The 12,824-nt window shown below is 39.8% G+C and overlaps 1 protein-coding gene across 1 annotated transcript in view; it reads left to right on the forward strand.

The window, feature by feature from the left end:
* The first annotated feature begins 803 nt into the window (after positions 1-803).
* The window catches only part of col5a2a (collagen, type V, alpha 2a), a 48,527-nt gene continuing 36,506 nt past the window's right edge, over positions 804-12,824 (forward strand). Inside the window, exon 1 of the mRNA XM_049593780.1 lies at positions 804-1,063. Within this exon, the coding sequence (XP_049449737.1) occupies positions 973-1,063 (91 nt within the window). The 5' untranslated portion in view covers positions 804-972. The remainder of the gene's footprint in view (positions 1,064-12,824) is intronic.

Consider the following 12,824-nt stretch of genomic DNA (forward strand, 5'->3'; position numbering starts at 1 on the left):
CACAGACAGAGTCCAGATCAGAAACTTTATAGATAGCCTCATTGATGATACACACTGACATTATTTGCATCAGACAGACTGACAAAGCTAATATTGCTTTTGGTGATCTCAAACATTGCACTATCTAATCGATAATAGCACTGTGGTCAGATTCCATGTTCTCGCCATAAGTCAAGAGGTGCTGACCTCAGATTTCTCTCTAAATTTACACCCTGGATTCCCCATCATGACCACCTACAATCCTGACCACCCACAGTGACTCTCACACACTGTTTCAGTTTGCCTTTTATCTCTCTTTCTGCACTTTTGACTAAGGACAGTGCAACTAAAGAGATGCTAAAAGCAAACAAATCAACCAGCAACGCTACAATTTCTCGACTGCAATATCTCATCAGAAAACAGCAGTTATAAACTCTATTCTTACTTTTAATTGCCCAGTAAAAAGGGATTCTGAGCTTACTGTGTGTGTCTTGTTTGGTGCCTCAGAGACAGCAATAAAACCACACTTTTATGATCTTGCTTAGCAACCACTTCTGAAGAGAGGCAAAAATCTGTGACACCTCCAAACACACAAAGTCATTTTTCCTTATCTGTTCTCTTGCACCTTTTACTGTAAACCAAAGTTAAGACTATTGCATTGTCCACAGACAGCAAGAATCACTGGAAAGTATGAGAACTTGTGAACATGGGTGTAGTTCTCCCACAGCCACAAAAGCCTGTGAGAGGATGGTTATGGGAGAGGGCTGACAAAAGGGGGAGGAAAATTAGGCTGGCCAGCATTCTTCTCATTTAAAGCTGTAACTACACAAAAAAAAGCACTCACGCAGTCTGGGCTGGGTCTGCTTGCTGCTTACAAGGAGAGATACTCTTGTATTCATGGTGCTGCAGTGATAACCTGAGCATTTTTTCCCCCTTTTCATCCTTTTTCCCCTTGCTTTACGCGCAAGGACGGCTCATGTCTTTTTTATAGACATGATGAGCTTTGTGCATTTAAGGACTATCTTTTTTCTGGTAGTCTCCGTAGCTCAGGTTTTGATTGTGACATGTCAAGACGGGAGCAGTGGTAAGTGAACCCCTCTGCTGTTTATTTTAACACCTAATTGCTGTTGAGTATAATGTTTGAAGGTGGCTGATGGTTGTCCTTTGAATGGACTGAACTTAAGCTTGGGCTTGTACAAGTTTCTTTCTTGCCAGTGGTTAAGGAAACAGAAGCTCCTTTAAGTGTGCTACTGATTAAGGAAGAAGTCATTTTTGATAAGAGAGATTCCTCAGATGTTGTTAGTTTCTTTTATTTGGATTTTTTCTTGTGCCAAAGGGAATTTTCTTTATATATGACAACTTAATTTGTTCTCCTGCCTTGTTTAGGACTGCTGTTTTCTATTGGATAGCAGCTGAAAATGTAGAGACGGCATGTTAGATCCCTGCTGGGGATGATTGAGACCTTACGTGCTTATTGAAGACTTATCTTAGAGTAGATTTAAAAGAGATGAGAGTAGCTCTAATGTGGATTATCTGCAATTGGCAAACAAGCTGTGTGTGTCAAGAACCAGTCCTGTGGACATCTGTCAGTGATTGTGAGTGATGTCACCCTCAGGCACTGAAAATGTGCAGAGGAGGGAAATGAGCACCTTTGCGGTTTTGCACTACTCCTGCACCACTCCAGCACTTTGGAACATTCATTAAGTGTTACCACAACCATTCTCTTCCCCTTCGGACTACATCGTACATCTGCAAAAAGAATTTCAGCACCAGGGCTCGCGCGCCTCTGAGGGAACACAGACTGCAGCATGTTAATTCAGGCCAGATGTGAGGAGACATGAGAAGGAGAGATGCTGTTGGATTCTGTGAGTCACTCGGTGTACTGCGGGGCCGCTGATGTCTTCAGCTGGCAACACCGAGAGCTGGAACACCTGAGTGTTCTTGTTTTACTTGAACTGTGCTTCCCCCTTTTTTTTCTGCAACTGGAGTGTTTGATGTCTTGTGTCGTCACAGGGACTGTGTTGTCTCTACATGTGATGTCATGGGCCATACAGAGCTCTGGAAAGTTCATTTGATGGGCCCCTAATGGAGTGTGGAGTTAGGCAGTGAAGCACAGACAGTACTGTTTATTTTTTATACTTTTCATTCCCTTCGGATAATTTAAGTCTTTCTTTCATTATGTCATTAACCAGAGTAAGTTGGCATTACTAAGTGTCACATTAAGCACAGACAGTTGCCTGATGGTGTGGCACCAAATAGAGCGCCACCCTGTGGTGAATGTAGCACAGGGCCCAAATTATGTCTCATACTGTTTGTGCAGGCCTTGCCTTTGCTGAAAAAATGTAACTGTATAACCAGTGTTGTTATTTGATAAATGGGGCAACACTGCAGTTAAATACATTTTCACTGAATTATGTGGACAAGAGTCAACAGGGATACTTTACCTGACTGTTAAAGAAGATACAACTTGACCAGGCTCTATAGCTTTCTGCTGTTCTAACATGGCTACTGAAAAAGGTTTTCTGTTAGATGTATATATATGTATGTTGTATGTGTGTCCTTCGTAGTTTAAAAGTCCTTCGACGCACTGTTCTGACCAGCTTCTCTGTCCTTGTTGAGGAACTGTCTCTGTCCATATTTGTTCATGTGAAACAGCACAGTGATCTTGCAGGCCTCTTTCCATGAAATAGTGGTGGGTGAGGCGATTGCATATCGACGAAATGAAAACAGTGGAAAGTTCATGGGTTTTGTAGACTAAGGGAAAATGTGGTTCACCAACACTTTGAGACAATGTATGTGTGTGTGTGCCAGAGGAGCTTTAAAGGCTTGTTCCACACGATGACCAGTTTTTGTATGGAAACGTTTTTAATGTGCAGATTTTTTTCTAGCATTTTACAGTCTACATTTGTAGCTATTTGTTTAATCTCTATAAACAGATTCTGCATATGTATGCAGATTCTGTAGGCAATGGGACAAGATTTTTAATCAGAAGTGCTCTGGTTTCTGAAGCATCTTGCTTTGAATAGTATTGACCAATCACATTTAACCGGCGGGTAAACAGTTCATCTGGAGAGGCGGGTCGCGTTGGCCGAAATGCAATCTGGGAAGCCACCGGCCATCCTGAAATGTTGGCCATTGCTCCCAAAGGCTTTATAATTGTCAGACTGATAGCCAGTGGGTTCTGAGATTGCTATTAGCAAGTGTGCTTAGGTAGAATAGACAATATGCTTCCCACCAATAAGGGGCTGTAAGAACAGCATGAGACACACTCTACACCCCCAAACTGAATACCAGTTTAAATCTAAAGCACTCACACTGTTTAAAACACTGAGTCGCACTGGGGTACTGCTTACGTCCACAGCTACAATTACCAGCGTTTCTCTATTTAACTGGAACTTTTATATGGAAAATCTGAACTTCCAATTGAGTGTGGTTGAATGTTGATGAAACTGTGTCACTGCAAGCGGTCTCACTCTTTCAGTAAACTAACAACATGATTCAGGTCTCCTCTTAAAAAAAAAGAAGTCAGCAAAAAAGTCTGTGTTGAGGACACTGAGGTTATTGGACAGATATCTGAGGAACCAGACTTTTGTGGAATTTACAAAATCAAATATGGTTCTTTGAAGACTGAAAACATGTTTAAAACAAATGTTGTATTTTTTTAGTCAATGCAGTTGTAGAGTTCAGAATGAAAGTCATATGGCTGGACGCACATGTGCGGAAACTTTGCAAAAGAACATAAGTTGGCAAATGAGATCAAGGAGCAGACTTTAAGCTCACAATTGGAAATGGTGACGCCAGTTTAGATTACCAGGATGGAAATATAGTATATCCCTCATACAAAACCTACAACCTGTATTGGAAGAAGCAGAAGTGTTCAAATAATATTTGGAGTAAGGTTTAGGGATGTGAACATGGAAAAAGTAAAAAAAAAAAAAAAAAAAAAAAAAGTAGTTCACTGACTCCAATAACAAAAAATCGGAGTCTGTGCCCACAGTATAAGCCTGAGAAGAATTGTGCCTCTGCATGTATGTGTGTGTGTGTGTGTGTGTGTGTGTGTGTGTGTGTGTGAGACAGTTTGAACATAACTCCTCCCAGATGCTGACATAGCTGTAAAACATCTTCAAAGATGCCACTTAGCGCCTTACATCAAAGAGAGCAAACACTTGGTCTTTGTGAAACCAGTGGATTACTTTAGTTTCTTAGCAGAGTTACATATGTCTCTCCATCACCAGGGTTTTGATACACATCAGAGCCAAAACGCAAATCAACTCAAAACGTTTTTCCCTCTCTGAGAGAAACGTTCGAGCAGAAAGCAAAAAATCCTAGTATTCCAAATCAACAAAACCTACATGAGGTCACTCTGTCTTCCAAATTGGTTCCAGTTGTTGTTGCCACATCACTGACATCGCAACAAATGGGCTGTTTTCTACCAAAGCTGAAACGTCCAAACATGTGAATTCAACCAGGTCCACAGACGGCTTTGATTAGAAACACATGCTGCATTTTTGAGCTATGACTTGATTACACGCCTCTTTTCTTCCTCAGTTAAGGGGGTCGGGCTCACCAGATTGTACATTGTCTTGGGTTACACATTCGAAGGAGGGCAGAGTATTAACAGTCGGACTGGCGATGAACCTGGGGTGTCTTGGTGGCACAGACGATGGAGGTGATAGATTTTTAATGCAGATTGTGCCTATGAGGACTGCTCCATGGGAACCACTTATAAACCAAATTATTGCAGTCAGCAAATGGAAGCTTGGGGTGGGGGGATGACTTCCAGATGTTAAAATAGTCGCTTTGGCAGTATTTGGAAAAAAGATTAAAAAAAAAACAAAACGTCTCAGCCTTTAGATATAGTTGGAAGGGGAGGATGTTAACCGACTGATGCAAGACATGAAGTGTCAGTATTGCTTTTGGATGACTTGATCATGGATAGATGTGGAACTTACTAGCTTACAGTTTGCCTAAATGTTTCTTCTCCTGTATCTTTACACCGGACACCTACGCAGGTTCAAGTTAAAGTAACTATTTGTTCAAAAGCCATGCAATTATGGCTCCTCCTGACAGGCTTCCTGGCCCTTGATTGGCACTTAGTCACCAATCTGCCCTGTCATCCTCTCAGCCTGTTCATGTGGGAGGATGACAGGACGGAACATAAACACAGAACGGGCTGAGTTTTCCGAGTGCTGTAATTGTCTTTATTTCATTCTAATTAAGAACGTGCTAGAATACTCGTACTAGTCGTACGGCAGGAGCTTGGCCACTAAATTCACATGTGATGTGTTGTAATTGACAAAATAAAACTTATTACAGATTGAAGTTTGGGCTGTTCTACTGTATTCCAACAATGTGAAAAAAAGTTCAAAATTAAAGGTGCACTCCACAATTTTAGGATGATGTCATCAGGGTTATCTTAGCTTGGGCTTGAAACTTTTACTTTCTAATTGTGAATGAAAAGTTGGTATAACAATCTGGAGGTGTGTATTTTTGAAAGAAGTGGGCAATAATGAGGCAAGGAGATTCTGAAGAAAGATGCTGTCCTGTTGCATCATGGGAAATTTAGGATTCAACATTTTTGTAACTTGACCCACACTAAGGACTGAAAGGATATCTCAGCCTCTGCTACTTCAATTTTGACCATTCATTTTGTAATCTGACTCTTGAAGGTCCCCCATCTTTATGGAAGTGCAATGCTAAATATTTGTGGAGTACCTCTTTAATTGTTTATGAGAGTATGTTAATGAGATATTGATAGATGACTGTTAGTTATCTAATTTAGGCAAAGATTATTTCTCTTAAGAATTAAACAGTAATATAGTCCATCCCTAAATGCCAGGAAAACAAACATAACGTTCATGTTAATGCCTTTTAGAAGGCTTGCCATTGCTGCTGTGCAGTGCAGTTTGCCTGTACAGTGAGTGTTGATACAGCTGGTTGTAGTTTTTCCAGGGGATCAGGAGGACTTTTGCCCTCTGGAGCTTATCCTCTGTAGGTTGGCAGGTCTTAGTGTAATAAAGCACTCCCTCTGAACATGTTCTCTGTCTCTCCCCCGGTGACTATTTCAAAGGCTGCTGTAATTGCTTTAAATCTTCCAATTTCATGAGATGTTACGTCCCATCTGGGGACCCCTCTCTCTCAGCGGTGAAGTGCTTTGGGCCAGGTAATGATTCAGCAAAATTAGATTAACTGTTGGGAGTGAATTTTCAAATTAAGCAGAGACGAGTGTCATTTTCAGTATTAAGCAATGATTGACTTACACATGTATTTCCTATCCTGGCAGAGTTAAGCTTTAGAGAGACCTTAATGTATAGTACGAGCATACTTTGTTAAATTTAAAAACATTTTAATAACAAGTGATGCCCATCACTTCCCAAAAAAATGCAAAACTTAAAAGTACAAATAAGAAAATGGTTATATTCTGTTTACTTGAAGCTAAACATAAAATTGCACTGTCATGGAAATCTATTAATAGACTATATGTTCTCATCCCAACCTGTCAAATACTGCTGCTTTGTCAGTGGACCTAAATTTCAATGTATGATGTCCTGCTTTGGTTTTGGATGTTATCAGACAACATCTCAATTGACACTTGTTACAAACATTGCGTCTTTTCACAATTAATTTCTGTTTTCACAGGAAATATACAGTTTCTGCTTGTGACACGAATACGGTCTTTTTCAAAATAAACTTATTACATAAGTAAAACACTTCATTTTTACATTTATTTCCGTAGGTTTAGGAAACAAAAGTCTGTGGTTAAGTTTAAACAAAATACGTATGGTCGTTACTAACGTGATGTGACATCACATGACATATGTTGTGTGACAAACATCACTAGTGTAGCATGCTACATAGACTAGCACACTACATTGTTATTAAAATAACATTGAGTTAAGCTGGCTCCCAAGTGAAAGTCCAGTGTTTGTTTGACCCATCCACCTCCCCTCCTGCGCACCCTATATGGACTTTCTTACTCTTTATACTACGGTAGCTGCTGGCAGCGTCAGAAATAGCTGGATCATACCACCACATAGAATGTCCCTGTGCATCAGTGTCATTGACAAAGCAGCGACATTTGGCAGGTTGGGAGTAAGAACAGGCTGTAATAGACCAAGCAAGCAAAGTTGGGTTGGTGGATTGTTGCAGTGTCTGACCATGGAGAAACTTACATACGTAGCAAAAAGGAAATGAAACACTTTTGCTTAGATTTGGGGCTCATTCATGGAATATCTGGAGGGGGAAGATTTTGCTCAAGCCTTTTCGTGAACAACTGAATATGTGTTTTGTTTAGATGTGCCTTTTTTTTGGTACCTTTTATATTCAATGGGATGTGTATGTTTTCCTGTTACGTTATGTGGCGAAGTCAATAAACATTTTTGTCAGAAAAATCCTCCAAATTTTACATGTAACATCCTCTTCATATATTCTTTAAAATGTGATAAAATTGTCTGTCAGCGCTGCTTGTTTAAGTCCCACAGCATGGTGACTGTCAGCCATAATTGCAGGTTGTGGTCCAACCTAAATTCTAAGTTGTAGCGAGGTTGTGTATATTACAACTGCAGAGGGTGAACAAGTGGAGCTACATGGGTGACAAGGGTTAAAAATGTGGCCTGAGTTATGTTTAGGCTCTTAACAACTTGTTGGACAGCTGATTGACTTGATGGTGAAATGCCTCATATAAGTACGGTGAAATGCCTCCAGGTCCTCTTTGAGCGCAGGTGGTCTTTTTATGGTGGAGCTGAATGTGAGGGAATTATATATCACTGCAGTCTTTTAAAGTAATGATATTAGACTGTATGTTGTCTTATAAATGATTAATTCTTAGTTAAAAAGCACTGTGCTGTGTGTGATTAAATGTGGGTGTTGCATCATTATCAGCGAGCCCTGGCATGCTGTGCAACAGAAACAGTAGATCTCTTTGACTTTATGTTGATCGTGTATGATGGATGCCTCGACTGAGTTGGACCATATTGTGGGATTCCCCTGTTCACTGTCAAGACGCGTCTTGTGAAGACACAATATTTCTCCACCAGATCAATGGAATACAGTCCTGAAACAGAGCGTGTGCTTGGCAAAATGGATTGTTATAAAGAATGTACAGTGTTTTTCCATAGTACAGACATAGATAATCTCCAAGAGGCTCGTGTTCAGAAGGAAAAATGTTAGGTTTAGTATAGTTCCAACACACATATTGCTGGAGTCTTTACTGTGCAGCACTGCCAGAACTCAGCACAGAGAAGAGGGGATGATGTTTCTTGAAATGTCACCTACTATTAAACTCATATTGTGTGCAAAGCAGATATACTATGTCTTAGCATCAATTCTGTGAAGCACAGAGACAATCAGATGTGCTGAGCAGGAGATTCTAGGTATTCAGACACATTTTACTGAATCATGGTCTATTGCGTCAAAAGCAGCATCACTCCTTCAGATTTCTATGTGACAGACTCAAAAGATGTCCAGTAAAGAAGTAAGTTATTCAGTAGAGAGAAGGGTGCATTCTTTTAACACAATGTGAGTCTGTACTGCCCCTTTACCCACTGGCCGCAATGTCCAGTCAGTGTTCCCGAACAAACACTTCTCACACAGAGCCAGACCAATGAGATGTGGAAATGTCTGCTTGTAGTCTGTGACTCATGGCTACCATTAGATGAAAAAAAAAAAAGTCATCAAACATAAAACACTGCTTAAAAAAAAAAAAAAAAAAGTGGCTGAAAGAGGTGCAGGTGGAGTGGCAAAAGCTTTATTGTTTATATGAGGCGATTTAGTTTGCATTCAAATTGCCAGCTAGCAGGCTTCACACATCAAGCGCCCTCGCTGCTCCAGCTTTTAGTGTTTACAGTACGTGGAAAGTTAGAAACATTTCAGCCAGAGGAACAACATTTCCAAATGCCGGCATGGTCATTTACAGTCTGCTAGCTTTAAAATTATCTCCATATGAATGACATCAAATACTAACACTTTGTGTTTTTGTAAATATACTTGAGAATTAAAGCAAAGCCACATGGATTTTCTTAAAGAAACAGTATCTTGCACAATAACCTTCTAATTGTTGCAGTGTATTTAGACATTTTCTCTCAGGCTTAACTTAATCAGCCACACCAGTTCCACACCAACAAATAGCTCAGGTTTACACAGTGCTGTGCATCATGCCAGTCTTTATTTACCTGGGCTAAATTAGAGCTCTTAAGTATAGGCTTTGAGTCTTGATTTCTATTTAATCCTATGCTACCTCTTGTTTCCAAGCCTTTCACTGATGTGGCCTGGTATTTAGGGGGTTAAGCCTTAAACACAGGATAAGAACAGAAAAGAATGGGCTTCATTTCATCATAGTTTCATATCTATTAGCAGAGGGGGATTGAATGTGAAGAAAAGCAAAGGCGCAGATCACAGAGGAAAGATAGAGAGAGGAGGAGAAAGAGGACAGAGAGGAGTAAAGGCAGAGGATGAGGATAAGAGTTGGAATCTATAATGAGAGAGAAAAGGGAGAGAAAAACAAGGGTGAGAATGTGAAAGGATGTGGAAGACACAGCAATGAGGGAAGCCCGTGTTTGATACATGTCCTTTTCTGTAGTCTCATTCTCTAGCCTGTGTACATCACAGCAGACTGGTCCAAGTCCAGCACAGGAAGTCATGTCAATTTGGAATTTCCCCTGGAAAAGCACGTGTTTCAGCTCTGGTTGTTGTCCTTAATGACTACTGTGAGTCATGGTCAAGAGATAAGACAAATATAAGATTACAACAAAGTTTTTTAAGATTCTTGTCTGACATGTTTGAGTGCCAGTACCTGCATTCCCCTTGTACCCATGAGCAAATAAAATAAAAGACAATTTAGTAAAGGACATGTTACAGACAAAAGTAAAGCAAGTGTGCACTGTTGCCAGCATTGACAGCTATCTGAGCTCAAAATTTAGAATCATTAACTTTGCTGAAGGTTTATTTATTGAAATTAGGTCAGTTGGCGATTTGTTAGCTCTCAAGAATTGAAGACATCTGAGATTACAGCCTTTTTCTGGTTGGAGTCTGTCTTTTGGGAAAACATTTCTAAGGCTCACCCAGCTGTTGATGACATGTTGAATAAAGTATGCAGCTGTTACTGATAGAAGGGAGGAGTTTCAGCAAACAAACTGCAGCACATCTGCCAAGAAATAATCCTCCGCTTGGCACTGATGACACTGCAAGAACGCTCTCACGATGCTAGTAAAGTTGTGCTTTATTGGTTGATGCAGTTTGGTGTTTTGCCATAATGTCACAAGGACATGGGTGGGAATATTCCCCTCATGCTTACCTCATTAGGGAAATACAGGTCACTGTGCAAGAGTGTGTGAGAGGGACCATTTACTAAGAAGTAGATATAAGTACAATTGAATTTGGACTTAATGCCTTCACGAAACACAGAATTAATGAGGTTATATGGTATGATTTTATATCACACAGCAATGTGCCTGATTCTGTCAGCAAAGTTAAGCACACTACAAGTGTTAAACATTGAAGCTGAAGTGAAGATTATACAACTTGCTCCTACACAGCAGCTCCTTTGCAACTGTAGACTGGCTGTGTTAGTAAGCAGGAGTGTATTATGTGCTGCACACTGGCATTTAGTTTAATCATTTTTGGACAGATAGAGGAACACTCACTTATTTTAAACAACTGTGTTTTACTGTATTTGTAGTTTTTGACATCATTCCAATTTGTTATAATAAAATATTTATACCCTACTTTAATTGCTGTGATGTGAAGACACTGTAGCAGTGCCACACAGCTTTAAAACCCAATCTGCTAGCTCAGTTCACTGACCTCACAGCTGCTGGGGGAATGTACCAGTACCATCAGCATTATTACAGACAGATGGTCAGAACTGTGAAAACAAATGTCATTTTGTGAAACTATGTAACTATGTTGTATCAGTTTAAGTACAAAAATGTGTATAATTAAGAGCTGAATGATGCTGATACTGTAAACAGTATTTGAAAGTTGCTGTTTTTTTCTTTCAAATCTAATAAAGGTATTTATATATTAGGAAAAAAATAACATATTTGATAAGGCTGTCTTTCTTTTGTTAATCAGAAACCGTTACTAAGATATATACTGAGTGGGACATGTTATATTTGCAAAATAAATCTGTAAATCATCTCTAGTGCACAATATGTAACAGAAACTATGTTCCTAAACTACCTTAAACATGTACTCTGCATTTCTGTATTGGAGTTTATTGTTAACAATTTGTCAGTATAAGTGTCAGTGGCATAAGGTAGTTACAGCATGCCCCAGTGCATGCTATTATGACGGGCCCTAAGGCACGCTAGTCACTTGTTATGCAGCTAAACTAGCCGCTTTATAATCTTATTGTCACATGATCAAATAGAGACTTGACATAGGACGATACCAACATACATATCACCCAGAAATATTCATAGCATATATGTATAGGACAAAAATACTAAAGAAAATAAGGAATTATTCATTAAATTGAGTAGTTTTTTATACCTTATTTATACTTAATGTAGAGTAAGCATATATTTAACACTGCTACATATTTTGTTATAGATTGCTACTGGCTATTTTACAAAAAAAAAAAAAATAGTTGGGCCCCCTCACCCCATGGGGGCCCCAGTGCAACTGCCCTGCCTGCACTATATATTTACGCCCTTGTCTATATGATAAGCTAATATTGTATTAGCGTAAGTTTCAAAGATGTGACTTTTTCAAAAGAGACCCACGTGGCCACTGCTGTGCCTGACCTTTGTGACCTCACTAAGCTGACATGTATCTTAACCGAGCCCCTCTGACCTCATCACCTTTCTCTGTCTCTGTCTGCCTCCAGCATTTACAAAAATGCAGGCTGCAGAAAACTTAAGCAATAAAGATAAAGTGATAAATTCTGTGTGTGTGTGTGTCCCCTGGGGCTTCAGCCTGAGTGACGTCACCACAGTGAGGCGCCTCACAGTGTGGACCCCCTTTCAGGTTCTTCTCTGCGCTCAGTTATCTGGACAGTATTAAACACAGCTAACACTGGCTACTGGCCAGCAGAGGCACCACACTGTTTCTATTTAAGTAAAGTTCATTTTCTACAACTAATGACAGGCCCAGGTGGTTTGTACCTGTGGAGAGGCAATCAGTGGAAATTGCCCAAGCTGTTATCCATCTATGTTTTTAGTTACACTCAGCTGACTTTAACAGTTGTTAGAATAATAACTGATGTGTTCACTATCCAAGCAAAGTAATAATAGATGCCTCTGTGCAGTGCTTGAAAAGCTCTGGGAACAGTTGATGTAGTTCACCTGGAATTAAGTCATGGTTTCCATTTCAGAGATGACACTGGGCTGACGCCAATTTAAGCATATCTCTAAATGTTTTGAGGAATCTTTGGCCTAAACAGCTGCTCAGACTGTTGTTTCCCTCACAGATTCAGTCTGTGCTTCCAAGAGCCTCTCCATAACACTGGATTTGTGTTTGAGTTTCAGGGCTGTAGCCCATTTGTTAAATTGCATTTCTGTAAATACAATCATGTAACATCACTTTCAAACAAGGATTTTCTGGCAGTGTTTTGGATGGATCATGATGCAGTTTTATGCATGAAAAAACCTTTGTTGTGGCTTTAAACCCTGCAGTCACTCCCCTAATTACCTCTATTTATACCTGAAAACCCCTTAAATGTATAAAAGGTTCAGGTAAAGGATCCATGAAATAAGTAATTATTAAAATCATTCTTTTTTTTTATTATTAATGACTAAACGTAAGGGGGTGCCCACTAGCTCACCTGGTAAAGCACGCGCCCCATGCACAAAGGGGTGTACATACCTTAAAAGGCGATTAAGGCCTTTTTTGAGCTTGTTTAAGGG

The sequence above is a fragment of the Epinephelus fuscoguttatus genome, linkage group LG13 (assembly GCF_011397635.1).
Source record: "Epinephelus fuscoguttatus linkage group LG13, E.fuscoguttatus.final_Chr_v1".
NCBI lineage: Eukaryota > Metazoa > Chordata > Actinopteri > Perciformes > Serranidae > Epinephelus > Epinephelus fuscoguttatus.